We start from the raw sequence: 22,269 nt of genomic DNA, 5'->3' as shown, positions 1-22,269 counted from the left end.
ACTCTGTCAACTGTCAAGAGCTTTCAGTGCAAGTTAACACCAGTTAATTGGTAACACAACAGTTTTACTGATTGCTTAAGACACATTTATCCACGATAGTCATTACTGTAAACTATTAATCACTCAGACATAACTCAAGTAAAAGGACTCTCCAGTAATTTATAGGAAAATCCTTTATTTGGGTGAAAATATTTCATGTTTCATTGTCTGAAGAAGGAATAAAAGCAGCCTAATAAATGAAATGTAAAAAAAAAGGATCTTATAAATGTATTAAAAATCATGTCTTCATTTTTTCCTAGGGGTGAAAAAATGGATTATCAGAAGCCTTAGCAAAAATTCCTTAGACTTAACAAACAGTTTGGATACATTTGTGGTAAAGATGAATCCATCAAGGATTTCCACACAGGTTATTAGTGACCACTTGCTGACTTAGGTATATGATGGACTTAGCAGAGACCATAATATTCATAAGAAGTTTTTCAAGAATATTTTTCAGTTTTAAATGTGTATTTCATATTTTTTCATTGAAATATAAAATATCACTTCCAGGAAATTTCTACAGTCACATTGGTCTGTGCTAATTTATGTCTCCATTAAATATACAATTTTTTTTTTCTTCCTTGAAAAGTTTTTAATACTCCAAAAATATTTTTGCTCCTTTCTGGCATTCTGTATTTCATTTGCTCTTCTAGATAACATTACTAAGGAAATTTTAATCACTTCACATCATCTTAAATATTCACACACACTCAGCATTTTCTTCAACCGGTGAAATGTTTTCTTAAACTGATTTTATGAGATGATTTGCAGAAGGATTAAGACAAAAATAGAAAATTCCTTCAGACAAACAGCAAGACTGAAAAACACAGTTTTAGGAAATCAACTGTTAAACAGTCTATTTTATAATTATAGAAAAAAAAAGAAGAAAGGAAGATCCTCTTCTGACAAAGCAAAAACTGTTTCTAGAAATGCTGCTTTGAAATCTTTCTAAGAAAGATAAGGTGTGCTTTTGCTCAGAACAGGTGTGCAGCTATTCACCTAAGACTTTTGGATGAGGCTCTAATCAAGATTTTCACAAATAATGCCCAGCCACTGTTTCCATGGTTTGTCTTCCAACAGCATGGAATAAAACATTAGCCTCGGTTTTGCAGGTGAGGATCCAAAGAATGCATGAATAGCAAGAATCATCACAGCATCAGTTTTTTACATATCAGAAACTAGATACACAGAAACAACAATGATCAGAAGGTTTGGAACCATACTCCACAAAAATCTGAAGAACTTGGTTCATGTTGTCTACTCCTCACACCAGCTTACAAGGGGCATGCTAGACATTTGTGCACCTTCATCTTCTCTGAGGCAACTACTTTAAGTAGAATGCTATCACTTTCCTTGTCAAAGCATCTTGTAATCTAATTATCCATATTTTCATTAATAATGGAACCATTTAACTTCAGTCTTATTCCAATTAGAATTTAATAACTTTAATTAATATTGTATTTTCCAGTTCCAGCTCTATAGAAGCAAATGATAATACTCCCCTCAATAAGATAGCAGTTATTATATTTTTTCTTGCTATGCTCAAAACCACACACATACACAATTTTCCTTAATCTCCTAATGTTACTTCCAATTCTCTTCTTATTCATACCTGTCAAGACTCTCAGTGTACCCATTTCATTTTCTCATAATGATGAAATCAAAGATACACGGAAGTGCTGTAGTTCCAAACTGACCTAATATTCTTGAGGAAAGGATTATGCTCACAGCACATGGGGATTACTGTTTATCTTCAATAGGATCACACAGTGTGACTGTTTAATCTGCTGCACACTTATAATTCCCTGATCATTTCTATGTCATTGCCTTTTTGCTAACTGGTCTCCATTTTTAAGCATCTACCTGATTTCAGGATTTTGTTAGTGTACTGTTTCTGTGCTATTAAAATTAAATGTCAATATGTTTCCAAGCTCCTTTGATGTTTCTGCAATCTATCACCTACTCTACTTATGATTTGTTGTCATATATGAACTTCAGTGACTGTTTTGTCCAGTTTGAGAGAGGGGGCAGCTGTCCTTATTTGGTATGCTACCTGACAACCCCTACATATTATGTTAGGTGAAGCTAATGTGCTGGCATTTGGGCTCTTTTCCCTCAAAAACTTTCAATTTAAGGGGCCAAATTGTCAGTCACAGAAATTCACCACTGTGAGAATTCTTTTAAAAGAGCTATTTACACCAACTGAGAACCTGGTTCAAATGCTGCAAGAGTGATTTGCTTTCAGTCTGAAGGCCTTACTTGACTCAGATTTTTAACTAAGTGAATGTTAGGATCAAGAATAACAGTCAGGTTATTCATGTTATTCATCATAGCCAAAGAAGGCAGGTACTTAAAGTAAGACAGAAAATGAATGCAGGAGACCACAGACTCTGACACACACCAGTCTGTATGAAAAATTAGAAACCTGTTTCCATTTAACATGATCTATTGAAAGTATTTGGCCACTGCTATGAATTCTGAGAACATTTTTCCAGAAAAGAACCAGAATCTTTGACTTGGAACCATACTGGTTAAAAACCACAAAAAATTGCTTGGCGTATTACCTGGGAACTCTGTACTTGGATATAATTTTTTTTTCTCATAGGCTTTCTATAATATTTTTCTGCAGAAATTAAACTTGTATTTAAAATTCACAGCCTGTACTACTACCAAAAAAAACCCCAAACGAAACCCTAAAAACCCAAAGATCTAAAAAAAATCTTCAAAGCACAGATTGAAGCAGTATTGTTCTGTTGAATTTCAGAGTAATTCCACACTTCCAGAGGGGTATCAGATTTGGGAGGTATTAGGAGTTGTAAAATATAAACAAGTCAACTCTTTCACCATTTCTCATGTCAGTAGCAACTGCACTTACTTGCTACTGCTACATTAATTTCAGCAGTGGGGGAATGCCACCATGTCCAAGTGATAGAACACTAAATTTTCTGAACAGTTCAGTGTCGAACTGGTCACTGCAAGGGTCAGAGTATTAAGTCACGAAAAGAACTGCAAGATGAATGAACTTCTTAAGAAGAAATGAAAAAACCAAACCTTAGGTCAGGATAACTCCCTTGTAAATAGCTATGCACTGTTGATATTAAAAAATATTAAAACTGAAAATTACCCAATCACCAAAATTCCTTAATTAACTAAATTTTCATGCATGTTTTCAGTGCAAGTTTATTTCAGATATCCGGCAAGCTTTCTAAATTTTTGGTGGCATCTGTGATATTCTGCAGAATTCCAGTGTTTCCTACATATTTCCAATGGCCTTTAAATTTAATCTGGAAAGAATGTCTTTGCAATTCATTCTGGAATAAAGGTTCCACCTTAACGGTATTGTGCAATAGCATTTAATTTTCACTTATGGGGCTGGCCATGAGATACTATATGCTCCCCCTCCCATACTATTCAATACTTTTGCCACATTGTAGGAGTATCAAAAACCCACATCTAAAACCCTTTCCAAAAGCATTATGGAAAAAATGAAAATCATTGAAAAAATGAACTATTAACAGGTCCCTCATTATTTTTTTCTCCAACTGTCCACTACTGAGACTTGTCCACTATTTCTTCTCTTTGATCAGTCATTTGTATACTGTCTTTTAAAATGCTCTTCTCTAGAACATCCATTATTACTGCATGAATCAGAGCAGCAGTGACGAAGCAGCAAATTTTAGCAACGTGTTCTGCTTGTTTTATGAAACTCAAAGGCATATGCAGAATATATGGAATATTTCTTTATTTACTTACATTCCTTACTAACTGACTGACTTCCATCACGGACGGTATGGTCGTGAAGTAACAGATAAAGTGGCACAGAGGAACAGGACAATTTCATGACAACTAATGTTGTCATGCTGCCATGGCTAATGTAGTCACAGCTTTTAATTTGAAATCTTTCCCCATTTGACATTCTGTGAAATAATGTAGGATTAGAACATCTTTTTTGTAGTACATTGCTTCATGCATATTTTTTTTCTGGCTTTACATTTATTTTTAAGTACTAAATCACGAATTTAAGAAAGTAGTCTAAAATAAAGGAACTTGCTTTGTCTTGATTGTGAGTTATCTCCAAATCTAAAATATGACACAGTTTTTTCCCTCCAAAACTTGATTCCTAAAAGATTTTCCAGGAAAAAGATACTGTCTTTTAATCAGATTGATTTTATAGAAAACTGCAAAATATTAGCAGCTCAATTTCCTTGTATTTGACCTGTAAAAGATTATAAACTCAAGAATTTCTACTTGACAATAAGCAGTAATCAACTGTATGTCAGATACAAAGCTGTATATACAAAAGCACCCAAAAGGGGCAAAAATTATCAAATCATTTTCATTACAAAAATCATCTTGTACTGTATAACCATAGTGGATTATGCATTAGAATGATAGTTCTGAGAATGACAACAATCATAGTGTATGGAAGACACAGAGGACATGAATCTAAAGAAATTATTGAGATACCCTTCAGTGGATGGATGCACAAAGGGATAAAGTGTTATTAACTTTCACATCTACTCTGCTACAAATTTTTTCCTTATTTTCATTATATGCAAAATTACATGGCTTAAAGACACCTCTATATAGAATTGCTGAAAAGCTGTTCCTAATTTATGAGGTGAACTACTAAACAAGAGGCACTGCTGTCTGTATTGTCATGTTGGATTTGACGTGCTTTATTAAATATTTCTGTGAAAATTGGGTGACTTTATAGGGTGTCATGACTGATATACTAGATCCTAATTCTTTTTTCACAACTTTTTTTCATTAAACAAGGAATGTGACACAGCAGAAATATGCTGCAGAATTTTTTGCATTAGTCTGCTAAAAAAACAAGCAACAAAATTTGCATAGCTGTCATTCAACCAAATATTGACCTATTTTGTGAGATAAAATAGGGACCAAAAAAGATTGACAGCAAAGACAGAGGTACATGTGAACCTATATGCTTTTGGGTTACCTTATATCAGCCATAGTTTTGGTTCAGGAAAGACTATCAGTCACTGGCAGAAGGTATTTTTATCCTTTAAATTAAACGTATCTGTTTTACTCATTGCTAAGTCTAATATTCAGGAAACTTTTAGATATGCAACTTTGATTTTGGAAAGGGATTTTTTTTTTTAGTTTCTGTAAAGTCAAGCAGTTTGATTAGCATTTATTAAAATGCAGTAGGATATTCTTTACAACAAACTCTGTCAATCAGGTCAGGTTTCTCACATATATTAAAATGAAAACCCAGCTAGAAAAGAAAGAAAACACAAAGGAAGAAATATAGAGAAAGGAAAAAGATGGGGATGAGAGGACAAACCAATCATATTTGGTGTTACCAGCCAGCAGAAGTTTTAAAAAAAAAATCAGATCACCGAGTGAAATCGTACATTTACTCGGAGAGAGCATCCTTTGACATTGCCTTCTGGGTGATCTCTGAGCTCCTCCAGCTTTCGATGGAGCTACATGTAAACATCAGAAAACGAATTGAAAAAGCAACCTGTTCTCTGTCATGGGTTTTTTTCCCTTCATTTTTCTTTTGCTCTTTATTTTTGTGTTTTGTTTTATTTTGTTTTTAATAAATCATAGCATAATGCATTTCTCACTGCCTCTGCCAAAACATTTCAAGACATCAAAGTGCTTTGAACAACACAGACATACAAGGCTCAGTAAACTTGGAATCTGGAAGCAAGACATCTTTGCTTAACATGGCTCTTTTTCACTACAGAAAAAAAAAGAAAAATCAAGGGAACTATAATTCTAAAGCTACTGAATCTCTGCTACATTGTTTAGTTATTTATTTGCTTATTTATTGGTAAGGCTGTGTTCTAGAATTTATTTCCATATAAAGAATTTTTAGAGGTAAATTTTCATGTTTGGGAACCTCAATTAGGATTTCCCATTTTCTATAAGGAAGATTTTCTGTCTACACACATATTTTAGGTCATGGAATTAAATCCTGGGAAATCAGATAAAGAAATATTAATCTGAAATGAGCTATCAATGGGTCTTTGTAATAATAGGTGAAACCCACCATCTAAATAAGCTGCATCTTCTGCATATGTGCATGCATCTAGATTTGTATGTGATGACCCACAATCATCTCAAAATGCCGGGTCACTGCAATTACGTACAGGATTCTCAAAAACAGCACAGAAATTGTGGCTGCCTCGTATTCTTCTCCATGTGAATTCAGTGGTCCTGAATGTCTCTCACTGAAACAGAGCCACATTCATGTACACTGCTCTTCTCATCTACACTGTAATTAAAACATCTTCCCAAATCACAGGATGAAAAGATAAAGCCTCACAGACAGTGAGGAATGCTACAGATGCCTCTAGCTAGAACTTGTATAAACAAGTAGCAACTGGCTTCTTGTTCTATGCTAAGATCAATTTAAATGAAGGCATTACCGGAAAGAGGTGCATAATTAATCCTTTCCCTCCCCTTCTTTGTGCTCAGTGAAATAATATTTTCACAAAGAGCAGCTGTAGAACAGTGTTAGAGAACAGAGAGGATGGCTTGTCCTGGAACAAATGCAATACACTTACATACAAAACCAAAACCAAACCAAAACATCATAAACCAAGGCGGCAGGAAAGGCAACGAGAATGAGGAAGAAAAAATAAATAATGAGTGGCTGAGAAGGTGCTAAAAGGAAATAAAGTAGGAAAAAAGTGAAAAATTGGATAGCTGAAATAGAGGAAACTCTTGAGATCAAAATAGTTTGGACTGCATATGATCAGCACCTTGGTTAAAACCATTTATCAGGGTGTAACACTGTATGGTGGGTACTGGTTTAGATATCTGCCTGTTCTGTTATGCAATCTAAATATTTGTGTATGTTTATACAAACATTAAAAGGCAGAAGATACTTACTATCAGTAAAACAGTGGCTCCATTCTTATTATTAGTCTCATGTGAATCTCTTTCATTTCATCTTTATCTACCTTGATTTTTTTTTCTGATTTAAAGGCTATATATATGAAAGATTAATCTCTCTTGTAATGGTCTTTTGCAGAATTAAATGCAAGAAGTGTGAACGCTATAAAATTTTAATTATGTTACAAGATGGGAAGCAGTAGTAGTTTGAAGATGAGTAAATCACTTCTCCATGTAACAGGCAGTTATAAGACAACAAACAACATAGATCAGAGAAGTGGTTTAATCATGATCACTAAATTACAGGCACTTTAAAAAGGTTGTTACTATCTCTTACTTCTAGTGACATCCAAAGCTACCTAACTGGCAGCCTGCCTTCAATAGGTTGTTCTATGTGTAGCACAGAAACAAACAAAATGTGACCCAACAGCAATAAGAATACTGAAATAAAAATGATGGGATGGTGAGAAATGGAAAAGCCCCTTCCCTCCCTCCCCACACCTCCCCCTTCAAAAGGAAAAGTGTAGGGTATAGAAGAAAACTTGCAAAATAAATGTTAGAAACATATTTACTTTGAGGGATCCAACTCTACTAGCAACTCCTTTGCTTTCATCCGGCCGTCTAATTTGCTACAATGGGGGAAGATGGGTAAAAAAGACAGAAGAATAAAGAAAAAGTGAACTTAAAAAAATTTCCACACAATCAGTTAGCAGTACATGCAAGACATCAATTTGACTCTCTGAGACACCTCTAGAGGACAAAGACACAGACTCTAATTTCTGGAATAAATGACGCTTTATCATGGCATTTTAAACTTGCTTTGTTGATCACGTGTTTCTCAGTATATTACCAATCTGGCACATACGTTGCATGCTGAATTCACTAACATTTTTGAAAGAATACATGTTACTTGTCTGATTTGGGTATTAAGAATAATGAAGTTCTAAAATGCTAACTGAAGAAAAAAACACCCTATACCTTCTACAAATCATATGAGCAGAGTATGCTATAACTGGGAGCCTGCAAGTATCATGACTGATACCTGACAGAATGAATACAGATTCCTATTGGCCCAGGCCTAGAGATTTTAGCCACTGCTGTCAAGATTCCCAGTTAAAAATTATGCTGCCCAACCAGAAAATTTTAATGCCAGACCAACATTAGATATTTATTTTAAATATTTAAATACACTATGTATATGATCCCCAACATCTCCTATCTGATTACTTTTCCTTTATTATGTATGTTTTTTCCTAGATGATGCAGAGGATGGAAGAAACAAATGAGGTAGCTGCTCAAAAGGCTTCATATTTTTAGAAGCACGTAAAAAAAAAAAAAGTTCATTTACAGCAAAAGTTCTTTTCAGAATTTCTTAATCTGGTAAATAAACCTCTTTTACTGATAAACTGAGCATGTGTCATTTGAAGTAGAGAGGTAGAAGGCAATAAAAATTACTTTTGTGACATCCTACTAGTCTGAGCCAAGACTGAACTGAAAGCTTTTATTATCTTAAGTAAAACAAAATCCCACACAACTGAGGTGAATCCCTTCAAATCACAGTAACTGCCTTTAAGAAAACTCAGCAAAGAAGCCAAAGATTGAATGAACCATGGAAATTCAACTGTGCTTTATGCTCTCTGGAGCACACTAGCAAGGCACAAGTTAAATTGTCCTGTTTGTTTTTACCTGACCCATGCAAAACAGAGAAATTCCTATTCAAAAAACAGTCAATGGGATGCTTTGGATTTTTACTTGTATTTGATTCTCAATAAAACAATGCAACTAAAAAAACATTTTAACAATTTGAGTATTTAGTTCTTTTAGGATGTCCATTAGCAAAATACACTGGAAACATTTATGTTAATTGTTGGTTTCCTTCCCTGGTCTTATGGCATTAAAATAGCACCTGATTTGAACTCTCAAGTGAAACACCCACATTATTGTTATCATGGGACTCCAAGTAAATCTCCAATCAATTCTAGTATATAGACCAAGAAGAAACCATCATTCTTAAATAAACTATGTCTCCTTTAGAAGACACATTCAATTAAAATATACGCAGTTGTAACTGAGTTACTACATATCAGCTATGTATTTCCTAATTGCGGAAAAAAGGTACGCCTCAATTTGGAAAAAGATCCTTATCTGAACAGAAAACACCATGAGCTACAGCAAAGATGCTTTCCCAATATCCTGGTTGAGGCACTACCAGTCCCAGATAATAAGACATAATCCAGTAGAACTGCGATTCATTTTTCCAATTTGAAACTTTTAAAATGAATAATAAATTTAGGTTTGTTTGGAAAATGAGAAATAGGAAAAAATAAATGCTTATAATCTTACATAATGATATGGAACTAGGGCATTAAGAAAAGTGCTACATAACACAGAAACTTGAGGAAAAGTTGTGACAGCAATATGCATTGCCCTTCAGGGAAAAAGGTTTTCCTGCATTACTCACCAATTGTGGCTGCTCAAGTTGTTCTGAAAGTTTAGGACTCAGACAGAAATGAGACTGGAGATTTTATACGTGAATATAACTAATATTATTTAGTCTATCTTTCTTCAAAATATAGATAGAAATACATGTACAGTGTGTACACTGAGACCAATGAAGTTCTAAATGCTTGCATATATAATTTACAAGGAGATAGTCTAAGTTCAAGTCTTGTTTTACATCCATGGCACAGTTAATATATATGACAGCATGTTTTCTACAGGAACATTGCAGAGTGCAACTTGAATGCTTCTCAAGGGATGAATCAGAATTATATGAGTATTGCACAAACTATACTACATCTGCTCTGGGAATTAAATAGGGTATTACCAAGAAGGCAAGGGACAGCAGGAACAAAACCCCGTATCTTTTTCATGGCAAATACGACAAAAAGGAATATCCTTATCTTTCTCTGGTCAAATGTAGGATGATCAAGAAGTTACAATTCAGAAAGTGGCATGGATTATACATTCCTTGATTTTCAGAAACTCTGCTAGACACAAGAACCCTATCATAGATGAACACTGGTAAATAGAAAAGATTAAGATGAAAGATGTGTGTAAGTGGTCTAAATCAAAAGTATCTATACCACAACACAAGCTAAATAAGTGGATTAAGAGATGAGGCGCAGGAGCAACACCAAGTAGCTATGGGCAAAATATTACCTGAAAAACTTGAGGGTTTTGGAACACTCTGAAGGTGATAAATGAAGATACTCAATGCAATGAAGGAAGAAAGGTGCTGTGTAGGGAACATTCCAGGAAACTAGGAAGGTATAATGCACTGACAGTTTATAAATGCCTTGTATTTACACCCCTTTCTTATTCACAATGGAATAACGGCAGGAGTTAATAGCTAAAAATCAGCTACAGGTATCCCTATCTTGATATCTGAAGAACAAGGTGGAGTTACAGTTGGAGTAGAATGAGATAGGAAGCCAGTCAAAGAAAACTTAGGAACCAGAACCAGTGAGCAAAGAGGAATGCTCAAATATGGTTAATGGATTTGTTAGAAGATGGGTGAACAGAAAATGTTTTCTAAGCAGAAGTCTCACATATGGTTTCAGTGTTATTCCGCTACCTTCTACTTAATAGAGCACATGAGAAATGAACCTGTAATTCTTCCTCCTTAATTTTACTCCAGAAAAAGGAATTTAGAAGATCTAACCTTTAATACATAGCTAATATATCTAATCTATCAGTTATACTTGTCATAAAGAAAGAACATCTCTGAACAATTAGCTAATCTGAGACTCTACCTTTTGCTGGATTTATTTCAAGAAAGAGTTCCACAACAGGAGAAATAGCCTCAAACATTTAACACTATTTATGCTAGAGTCCTTCCCCTTTCTGATAATATACTCTATTTGTGCTACACTAAATTTTCCCTGCTCACACTCTGACAAAGAAATTGGAATTTTGCAGGACCTAAGTCTTTCAGAAAAGTGTTCTCCCATCCACATTCACCAAAAAGCTAAACCTCTGTCAGACTTTTTTCCAAAATCCTGGGCAACACATGAATGGTTCATAATGAGAACACCTTTTTGATATGATTAAATTACTTAATACTGAAATTGAATAAATGCAAAACTCACTATGGAAATTTTTTACAGCAGTAGTTTAAAAAGGTGTCAGGTACCTTATTTGATGACCTGGGCATGCAATGTTGGAATTATGATAATCAAAAGTAAGAGATTATACTACACAGCATCCAAATCAAGTTCAGATTATATTTTTCGTAAGAAAAACATAGCTGTTCTCCCACTTCATTACTACTGCAGAGATCAACAATGAATGGTGAATAAAGAAAACTATTAATATTACTTGTGGAACATCACTGGGTTTGCAAAGAGATGTTTTGGCAGGTATGTTATACCACATATCCCTGGCAACTGTGCTGACAAGCATTTTCTATTTCCTTCCACAAAAATAGTCCCTGTCAGTTTCCAGCCATGGCTTCTTACTGCATTTAGCTGGAAGTTCCCTTGTGCTTCTTACCTAGTTGCCTTAGGGAATGTGCAGTGCAATGGTGTGAATATCCTCTACTGAATCCTAAATAATAAAACTTCCTTGCATCATATTTGTCAATGTGACTACACATGTGGTTAATAAATATTTATGAAGTTGTTCATTTTTAAAGAAGTTTTTGGATGTGAAATAGTGACACTCACTAGTTTCTACGTGCTATGAGAAAATAAGACCTCCTCTGTTTTTTCAGTTTTACCTGCCATTACTTCCTTCCAGTTACTGTTTTATCTCAAAGTGCAGGGCACCATGCTGAGAAAGGAATGATCAGTTTTGGAAATCTAAAGCAAAACTGCACATGTGATGTTCCTACTTTGGTTCACTACTTCCTTCAGCAGAATTCCACAACATACCCCGAACCTGCTTTTGTTTTTTTTTTTCCCCAAGGGCCATTCCACTAACCAATGCAAAATATAGAAGAAAAACAAGGGGATAAGCTCCAGCCCAGCATAAAGAGGTGTTTTGTGACTCAGTGAAAAGGTAGGCGGATGTATAAAAAAGCATTAAAATGATCCTAAAGATAAATGCATTAAGAAGATAAAAACATTAAAAACATACCAGAAGATAAACTAAATATGAATCAGCATGTATTTGAACAGCCCCCACATGACCTATATGTAATTCTTTATATGTTGTATGCTTTGAAAGAATACAACATATAAAGAACAGGGATATTTAGAAGCCATCAGGAATCTGTATTAAAAGCTTAGAGATTTCTTGAGTTGATAAAGTGCATTCAGCTAGAGGAGGAGGTCAAGTTGATGAAGAGAAACTACAAAAGCTATACTTTACATATAATTATACCACTGTGTTCCAAATAAATATTATTGAAATCTCTCACACAATTTCTCACACAATTCATATTAACAGAGAAACATATCTCCAAAGTATAACCCAACTGGCAATGATTTCACATCAGTCAGCCAGGAACAAAAAATCTCATGTATTGGCCAGATCACGTAAGGGAGCTGAATCCAAAGGAGATTTAAACTTATGAAGATGGAAAATGCATTTTCTGACCCTTAAGAATGTTAATCAAGTTCAAGGTACACAACAAACTGGAGATAAGTGAAGGGTAGTGACATCCAATTAAAAAAAAAGGAATAAACTGTAAATATTCGATGGCTGGCAAGAAGTAATTTTACTTAGTGAAGTAATTACATACTACTTGTGAACAACTTTGATGGTGGGGACAGTGACTGTCAACTTCCAAATATTATATAATACAATTCTGGCCTAGGTGGCATTTTTTACAACCCTTACTTGCCTAATCAAGAGGAGAAAATTCTGATACAGAAATCCAAACTCCAACTTAAATTCTCTTCTCTGATAAGAACAATGTTCTACATCAAGTGAGCAGTTTCCACTGCTAACAAAGAGCTTTACATATTTTTAATATAGCAGCAAATCAATTTAAGTTAAAAAATGCATTATGTATAACTTTTACCTCCATGCATAAAAAATAGATTTGCATTTGAAAGTATTTTTACTTCTGTTGTTTTATGCCAGACAAACACCAATTAGAAGATGCTTCCTGAATAAATGGGGAATATTTCAAACAAAGGGAATACAGGCTCCTATAACAATGACATACATTCTCAACCAATAAACATATTCATGCCTGTGCATTATACCACAGTATGGCATAGAAGTTTTATTAAGGTTGCTGCACTTCTCAATAATGTTAAACCTATAAAAGCGTAATGTACGTGAAGGCTAATGAATGCCAATAAAACATCACAAATTTTGGTCACACTACCCACAGTTATTTTTTTTTTTCAAATGGGCACTAGTACTCACACTGTTCCATGTGCAAATGGGGGAATAAACACCGTGCAGGTGGAACAAGCAGTGGTAAAAAGTACTGCAATTTTCTTACTATTTTCAAGCTAGTATCATCACAGGATCAAATGCTCTGTTAATACACATATTGGCAAAGATAATATAACCATGTCCTTACACAAGAGACTTTGTACACTGGTTATTTTATACCAACATGTGTCAGCCCAGTTCTTTGAAAACATCTATTGACTTCAGTGAAATTTAATGTTCAGAAATCAAATCTAAAAGTTGGTAGATAAAATGCACAGCCAGGGCAAGACAGACTACAATAATTACAAATACTACATAGTATGCCTCTATTTGTAGTGACTTAATGTCCTAAATCTCATTTAAACTAGATATGTGGGCATACAAGAGCTGGGTCCTTACTGTCATATGCAGTGAACAGCTGGACAACTCTCCTGTCACGCAGCTGAAGGTTTGCAAACCCTTCTACCTGCTCAACGCTGCCTTTCTGCCACTTCCTCCTGACCACAGCCCTTCCTTTTCTCATAATGCTATCGCTATGTCCTGCATCCGAGCTACTCCCTACTCTTCTTCAAACACTCTAAGTCCTGCAGCCTCATCACTCAAGAGGCACAAATATTGCTTTGGTCTATATCAGACCTTTACCACTCAACCTTTACATCCAATTTCTTCTCAATTCAATACTTTCAATCAATATTTTCAATCAATACTTTCATTTCAGACCCATTTGAACATTTTTTCACTGTCTGCCAGCACATTTCGCTCCTTACCTCTGCCTGCAGCCTCAGTGATTCTCTGGCCTTCCCCACAAAGGAAAGCAGAATTTGTACCTCATGCTCCTGGTAGAGTCCCATATATCAGGAACCTGTCTTGGCAAGCAGGAAAGGTCATATTTAAGGAAAAAATAAAAACATCCTAGTCCTGGGTGGTGAAGTTTTGTGTTCTTTTTATATACCTTTCCCAAACTGACAATTCACTTCTGAATGCGCTATTTTGCCTTGCTGTACCAAGCTGAACTTAAGTTTTAAAAGCCGCAGCAGATATAGGGTTACAGTGCATATAGTGGAGGACACTGTCCTTTAAACATTTTTAGACACTAAGCTAGCTCCTATCAAAGATACCCTTGTGGTCATGGAGAAAACTGTTGCACCAATGAAATCACTTAGAGGTGATCTGATGGCAGGACAGGTAGATTATAAAGCAAACCAGCTCTCTGGTAGGGTTATAAAGCAAATATCTGCTCTCTTTGATCACTTCTAGCACCAAAATTAAGGGAGAAATGTTTGCATTGGGGTTCAGTGTAACAAGGAAGATCTCATCTTTCTGAAAACAGATGGGGCAGTGGGATTTTAAAGGGAAGAGGACAAGTGCCTCTAAGGTTTCTTCTCAAATGTCTGTAACAGCCTGTATTTTATCCATTTGACTAGACAGGGCTGTGTTTGGAAAATCTGTGTAAATACATCTTGTCACATGTATTTCCTCACATTTATACATCCTGAGGAGTTCAACTATGAAAGAGGAGTGGAAGGGTGGGTAAGGATATTGGAAAAGGATGTATCCACTAATGCCACAGGAAACAATTAAAGCAGTGAGAGGACAACATCAGAAGATTAAGTTAAGGTGGAAAGACCTGGTATTCAGGTCACTTTGCAGAAGCTTAAAACAATATGACCTTTAAATGGCCAAGTACTAACAATAACCTGGTAAATGGCCAAGGTCAATCTTTGTCCATACTGACAGTGCTGTTGAGTGAAACCATTGTCCAACAAGCTGTCTACAAACTTCATAAAGCAAACCCTGTGTTGCAAAGAACTGCCATGCAAACACAAGAACTCCTTGCTCAAAGGCGCTCCTCACATTTTGAAAAACTACACACAGAAGAAAAAAAGCAGTCTTAAGAAATAAACTGCAATGAATGGTGCAAATTTGAAAAAAGCCAGCAGCTGGTTTGAAATCTTGCCAAACCCATTGCTGTTTCTTACAGAACAATTTCCATAAAACTACTGTAAGGTAATCAAGTGGGAAGCCCTGTTTCCAACACAGCCATTGGAGAGAAATATGTTCCAAGCATAAGTGCTTTGAATATCTCACCTTAAGGATCCCTATTTTCTCATGGACTTTTTCCATACAGATTTTCATGGACTTTTTCTAGTATTGGCAGTTTAAATAAAAAGCAACATACTGAAACGTATGTAGATTTCAGTAAGTGTAAATATCAATAAATGCCTACAGAAATTCATGTCCAAAACCAGGCAATGATGGCGTGAAAGTGATCAGAAATAGAAATAGCCATTTCCTTTCCTTTCCTTTCAAACAAGTAAACATACTGTTGAAAACTAATTGAAGAAATCAAATTCTACCCTATTCATAAATACCCTTTATAAAGAGATAATATATATTTTGCCTTTTAAAATGAAACTAAATTGGTGAGTAAAATAGGGGCAATTAATTTCAGATATTAAAGCCAAATTTTGAGTGCAATAAAAATGGTGATGCATCTGCATTATTGCCATTACTAATAATCGTCACAACATATTCTAACACCTAATCTTGAGGCATCTGTGAATGGAACAGTATCTTCATGGTCATACAATTTTGAACTTGGATTTTAACACATCATCAGAATTTTGTCGTAATTTGTACTGCTACAGCTTATTAATTTTACAAAGACAGAAGTGTAGAAAAAAATTAAATACTGTTTTCTTACACAGTCTCTTCAAGGAGCAAACAGAACAAGTTAAAATGATTGCTGATGTTAAAAATGGGACAATTCCCTGGAGCACTATAGTGCCTTCTCCTTCTTCCTGCTGTAGAAAATTAAAACAAGGAGAACGATCTTTGATTAATATTTTACTAAACAAAAAAGGCACAACTAAATAAAAAATTTCTGAAACACAGGCAATGCACTTGGCACATACTGAATACTCCTTGCAGATCCAGAATACAGAATTGGATAAGCAGTGACCTAAGCCTCGCATAGTTTTATTTACAAAATAAAGTGCTTCTAACATCCATGTGAGAAAGGAGGTAATTAGAGGGGTAAGCAAAGTTGAATTTAACAAGACGAACTGTATTAAAAAATTTAGAATGAGAAGTCTGGAAAAGCGATTGTGACAAATGGTCTTTTGATTCTAAAACCCATTACCTTTTCCATCACATCTTTTTCCCTCATTTCCTAGCACCGTTTGTTGATACTTTGATATTTAGTGATTGATACTATTTAACAGGACTATTTAATGGAATGGATTTGGTATGTTAGGGATTACAATAATGTTTGAACCTTTCCAGATAAATTGACTTCATCTAACTGCTTAATGATTAGTGTTCATTCCAAGTACTCTAAAGTGTCATTTAGTGCACTTAGAACAGATAGAGTAGGAGCACACCGAAGAAGTACAGTAGCATTGACACAGTGCATGAATCTTCCTGTGGTATGGTGGCACAGTGCACAGTAGGCTGTAAACATGTGCATAATTTTTTTTTTTTTTAAAACAATCATCTGAGTAATAGAGAGGCACAGAATGAGGATTACACACTTCTAATAGGTAGAAGTGAGGACATTAGGCCACATAACCAAGTCCTCCTTTTACAGACAAGAAATAAGGCATGGGAACTTGGCAGAAGAATGCTAAAGAAAAAGTATCTTGTACATTTTTCTCAAAACCTTCTGGGGAAATACTTGTTAAATATAGCTACAGTTCAAAAACTTGGATAATCAAGATGATGTAAGAATCTCCTTGACGAAAGAAATCCTCAATTTCTACTAGCAATTGTTCAGGCCAAGTCCTAAAAGAAAATGCCTTGTATTTTCTCTCTTGAAAAAAAAAAAAAAAAGACTATATTCACATTTAATGCATTGTTGCAGATGCAACGATAACATGATTCTGAGAACTACCTTTTGTAAAAGAGAAAGCTTATCTGCTTGGGTAAAAAGGATACCAGAAACAAGACCTTGATATGAAGGAGTCATTACAAAAAAATTTCCCAAAATTGAGATAAGGTTTATGTCTCCTGTGCCTTGTAGAAGGCACCCTATAGGTGCTATGCAAAATGATGGCACACACATATTCTAGAGTAAATGGTCAAATGGTCTACAGGAGCCTTACAATGGGCTCAATCTGTTTTTCAGAGAAACAACTAACTTTTTGGCTAAATGCCTTTGTTATAAAACCAGATCAAGAACAATTTTGCAGTTTTACACTACAATGAAATTGCCTGATTTCTTGACTACACGAAGATGGATTTGCTCTCAAAGGAGAAGTGTTTTTCATATGGATGCAAGAGATCGAAAGTGAAGAGGTACTCAATTAAAACAAGACTTATTTTGAAAAATATGCTTTTCTGTATCAACAGACAAAATTTTATGCACCAAAGGAGACAAATGACCACTTTTCATCAGCCTTTTGCTAAAGTACCACTCTGACAGTCCAAAAACATTATTGAAATACTTTGACTCTGTTTTTTTGAGTGAAGAATAAAAAACATGCCAAGAAGGCTACTAGGTCTTGATAGAGAGCCTTGCAGATATGAAAATAAAAGATACTATTTTGTCTAAGCTAGAAACTATTAATTACAAAATGGAGTTAAATGAATTCAAAACAAGGAGTAAAAGTCTCCTTAACCATAGAAATAGGAAAAGAGAAAGCAGAAATACCATCATTTGAGGCTGGGAAGACATCAGTGGTAAACTGGGTAATGAAAAATAATACCTTTAGTGAATTTTGATTGGGGATGGTAATACATGATACAGGAACAAAGGCATAGTGATCAATGAGGATTAATATAATTACATTTGATGAGGCAGCTGCTCCTATAAACACGAAATGTAGGACAGGAACATATAGAAGTAAAAGCAGAATTGTTGGGAGGGCAAGAAAATTGCTAATTGGAAGGTAATTTTATTTGCTGAAAGCAGAAGAGGTGAAAGAGAATTTTGCAACTGAGTGATGTAGAAACTGACCCTATCTAGTATGTTCAATAATGATTTTGAGTGCTCTCAGATAAATATGAGAAGCATCATCATTACAGAATATTAAAGTAATCTTATCAGCAGGTATTCAATAACAATTAAGAGTGCTGTAAGAGAAATGGAGCGAAATTTAACACAAAACTCTGAACTAACAAAGCTCTTTGATACAGGGGCAAGGACTTACCAGTTGGAAAAAAGACTGAGATTATAAATCCATTCTACAAAAGACCGATAAAATCTCATTTAAGAAAATATACAGTTTTGATCATGCAAGGAAGTTGAAATCTACAACAGATGCAGGAAAAGACTTTGGAATGAATTTTTTTTTAAAGCATAAAAATGAGGGAGCTTCACTTAATTAATGAAAATGAAATCTAAAAATTTTTATGCATCCCCTTTGTTTGTCTGGCTGAGGAATGAATACAAGAAAGGATTGGCCTATTTAAGTCAAAAGGAAAAAGGCAACAGAGTGCAGACTGACCAATGAGATAGTGAGATTCTAAAACAAGGCTTGAGACAGCTGTGCAGAAGGGAAAATCTATTTTTAGTTTGCTGATCTTTGATGGTATCACACACTATAACGTTAAATAATACGAGATATTGCTCAAAATAAGAGTTAAGATCATAGAACCACTAGGTGCCACATACTTTCAACTCCTCTACTTCCTAAAACCCTTTTTAAAGGTGAAACTGGACTTCAGGGACTATTAGTACACTTGCTAAAGAACCTACCACTTGAAGGGAATTGCATATTTACATCAAGAGAAAATTATTGTCTGTGCTTCAGATTCTTGTTTCTCTCTCACATCTTGCGTCAGATAGATGTTACTTCTGTGATGGAACCAGCAAACTTTTACTGCAGATGATAGATTAATCACAGCAACATGCATGCCTTGAAAGAGCTTTCTTAGTCTAAATATCAGTTTTGGCTCCTGTGAACACATAACCTGCCTGCTGCTGTTAGACTACCTTCAGTTGCCTGTTGTGCAACAGTAGCTGCTACAGGGCTATACTTTGGATTTATGCTGGAAACACTGTCAACAATATAGAGATGGTTTTGGTATTGCTGTGCAGTTCTTACAACACTATCAAAGCCTTTTCTGTTCCTCACCTCACCAGCAAATGGGTTGGGGATGCACAAAAATTTGGGATGGGACACAGCTGGAACAACTGACCCCAGCCAGAGAGATATCCCACACCGTATGGAGTTGTGCTCAGCTGTAAGGCTGGGAGAAGGAAGGTGGGGACATTTGGAATGATGGTGTTTTTCTTCCCATATAACTGTTACGAGTGATGGAGCCCTGCTCTCCTGGAGCTGGCTGATGATATCATGCCTGCCCATGGCAAGCATTGAATTAATTCCTTGTGTTGCTTTGCTTGTGTGTGCTTTTGCTTTCCCTATTAAACTGGCGTTACCTCAACCCACGAGTTTTCTCACTTTTACTCTTCTGATTCTCTCTCCCACTCCACTGGTGGGGGAGAAAGTGAGCAACTGCAGGGGGCTTGGTTGCCAGCTGGGGTTAAACCACAACAGTCTTTTTGGCACCACACATAGGGCTCAAAGTGTTTGAGATAATGACAGATTTGATTGAAGTGTGCTAGATTGAATTTATAGCTGTTATTTCTGTTCAGATAATAATCAGCAGGCTCCTGTGATTGTCATGGGGCTCACTTGCCTGACTGTGTATTTATTAGTCCAATGCTCCTTAGTGGCTGCTTTCTGCTTTTGATGCTTGTTGTAGTGCTGTGTAGCCCCATACTACCTCTGCCCCAGCCAAAATGTACATGAAATGCATATGATGATGATGAGGATGATGCAAAACTATGCATGATACAATATCAAACTGTGACATGCTTGCTTCAATAGCAAGCTAATATAGACTTCAGCATAAGAATCCTCCTTGAATATCTAACAGACATAATAAGAGTGGCAGAGAAGAGAAAGGACATGTATGGATGGGGAAGCACCAGAAAGCATAGTGGAGGGAACATAAGAAAAATGTTGATGGCATGCAGATTAGTAGTTCATTTAGTTCACAGCACTTCATGCAGCTTCTGGGGATACCAAATCAGTAAAACCAGACAACTTAAGATGATTTACAGACCAAAACAGAGCTGAGCTGCTGAGAGATGAAACTGGAATGATAAATAGCAGGTTTACATAAGGAGAACACAGTACAGCAAGAAAATCTAACATATTCAAGAGGTGGAAGCAGATGGAGTGACAAATATCCCCTTTACTGTCAGGTCCTAAGGAGTACAAAAGGCTACTTCTAAGTCAGTGACTTAGACATCCAACACTGACTTAATGGATACCAGCATAAGAAAGATGCTAGAGAAGTGGAGAATGTCATAGCTGTGCTCCACATCCTCTCCATCATTTCAAGCTATCCTGACCATTCCAGCTGGACACACACATATAGATGCTGGACAGACTACCGAATGCATGTATCTTTGTGCTTGTGAATACATAGACATGAAAAGGTGAATGAAATCCTTTTTGTTTTAAAATAACATCACCTATCTCTCCTATACCATCTGGCACTGAACTTTGCTACACCATCATTAACTGTTTACTCTAATATGAAAGAAACTAGAAGATTGCTGTTTATCCTTACAGGTGCATTTTAAAAACATTATTTAGTCAGAAAAGAACACAACAATAAGTGATGTGGATGATTTATTAGCTCAACAGTCAGTGAAGGAACAGAAGCTCAGAGTTGAGCGGTTGATTAAATCAGGTTAATGTATGAATGGACTATAAGACACTAAAGAAGAGGAATAGAAGAAAACCAAATTGCTACACACAGAACATAAGACAATATGAAAAGTCAGCCTATGAGATGCACAGTTTTACTCTTGAAATCATTTTTATGAAGAAACGGGATTTAGTCAATTGACATATGTAATAGCAACTAATAGTCCCAAGGAAAAAGACTGAATGGAGATGGGAAGTCAATATTTCTCTGATGCCATCTTCAGCAAGACATCAAAAGGATCATCAGGTGCCAGCAAACTCAACAAGCATCACTGAAAAAACCAAAACTAGATACATTTAAAATGTAGCTTGCAAACAATTCTGTAGAGGTGCATTCACAGTAATGTCTAATTGAAGACACTGGATGAAAGACAGATATAACTACACAGCCGTCAATGAAAAAACCCCAAACCATTAAACAACCCCCCAAACCCTCATCTTGTGTTACATCAGAATTCAAACCAGAGATTTGTTTTGGATAGGAACTGAAAAGATGTCAGTTAGGCTTCTAATGTGAGAAGAATGCACATTGTTTCCCCATCTTAAAGAAATGACAAATTGAAGTTACCAGAATTTGAAAAAAACACTCGGCCTTGGAAGACAGCATAGTAAGAAATGAAAACTCGTGCTTCCAAAGCTAATTGAAAAAAATATTTCAAGAAGGAACTGACAATCTGGTGCAGCATTAGCATGCTAGAACTCATACTAGAACTCATGCAATGCATGTGTGAGCCAGGATGTATGTATTGAAAGATTGTTCCCTTCTGAAGGAATACACATGCAGAATGGTTACAATTTGAAAAAAAAAAGTATTTCCAGGGAAAGACTGAGAAACTTTTTTTGACCTGTTTGAAAGTTTTCGTTGGATTCAGGAAACAAATGAAATTCCATAGCTTAATAAATATCAACTAGTTATTAAGACATACAAATGTAGAGAAATTTTGCACATTAGAGCTTCTTTGTATGATTCAATATGTAACGGGTCTGAAAAGTAGCTGATTCTACGACTGCAAGAATTGTTCTGGATGTTCTGAATTCCCAATTACTTTAACATCCTTCTTTACTACTGCTATAAACAGTTCTTTAGCATGAATAAGGGAAGAGAACTATATTTTGGTGCTGCTATTTAATACCGACTCCAGGTATGAATAAATAAAGTACTACTTGAAGCATATATATTCAATAAAGAAAGCTAAGACAAATAAGTACTTCTACTGAAATACAGTGTTCAGCCTGCACTTTACCCCAGTCTTTCTTCTTCTTCTCCAGAGACTTGTTGATGGCTTTATTTTGGTACCAA

At 35.5% G+C, this 22,269-nt stretch overlaps 1 protein-coding gene across 24 annotated transcripts in view; it reads right to left on the bottom strand.

Moving 5' to 3' along the window:
* Window positions 1–22,269, bottom strand: part of GPHN (gephyrin) — a 286,068-nt gene that overhangs the window by 69,414 nt on the left and 194,385 nt on the right. For 10 of the 24 annotated variants that reach the window (XM_048306437.1, XM_048306442.1, XM_048306445.1 and 7 more), the window contains one exon: window positions 7,485–7,541. The exons of 5 other annotated variants lie outside the window; for them this stretch is intronic. In XM_048306437.1, the coding sequence (XP_048162394.1) occupies window positions 7,485–7,541 (57 nt within the window). Of the gene's footprint in view, window positions 1–5,420; window positions 5,493–7,484; window positions 7,542–22,269 lie in introns of all 24 variants that reach the window. 9 more of the 24 variants (XM_048306432.1, XM_048306436.1, XM_048306434.1 and 6 more) reach the window with 1 other exon arrangement.

The sequence above is a fragment of the Corvus hawaiiensis genome, chromosome 6, assembly GCF_020740725.1.
Source record: "Corvus hawaiiensis isolate bCorHaw1 chromosome 6, bCorHaw1.pri.cur, whole genome shotgun sequence".
Lineage (NCBI taxonomy): Eukaryota > Metazoa > Chordata > Aves > Passeriformes > Corvidae > Corvus > Corvus hawaiiensis.
This window is presented reverse-complemented; position numbering and strand designations above follow the sequence as displayed.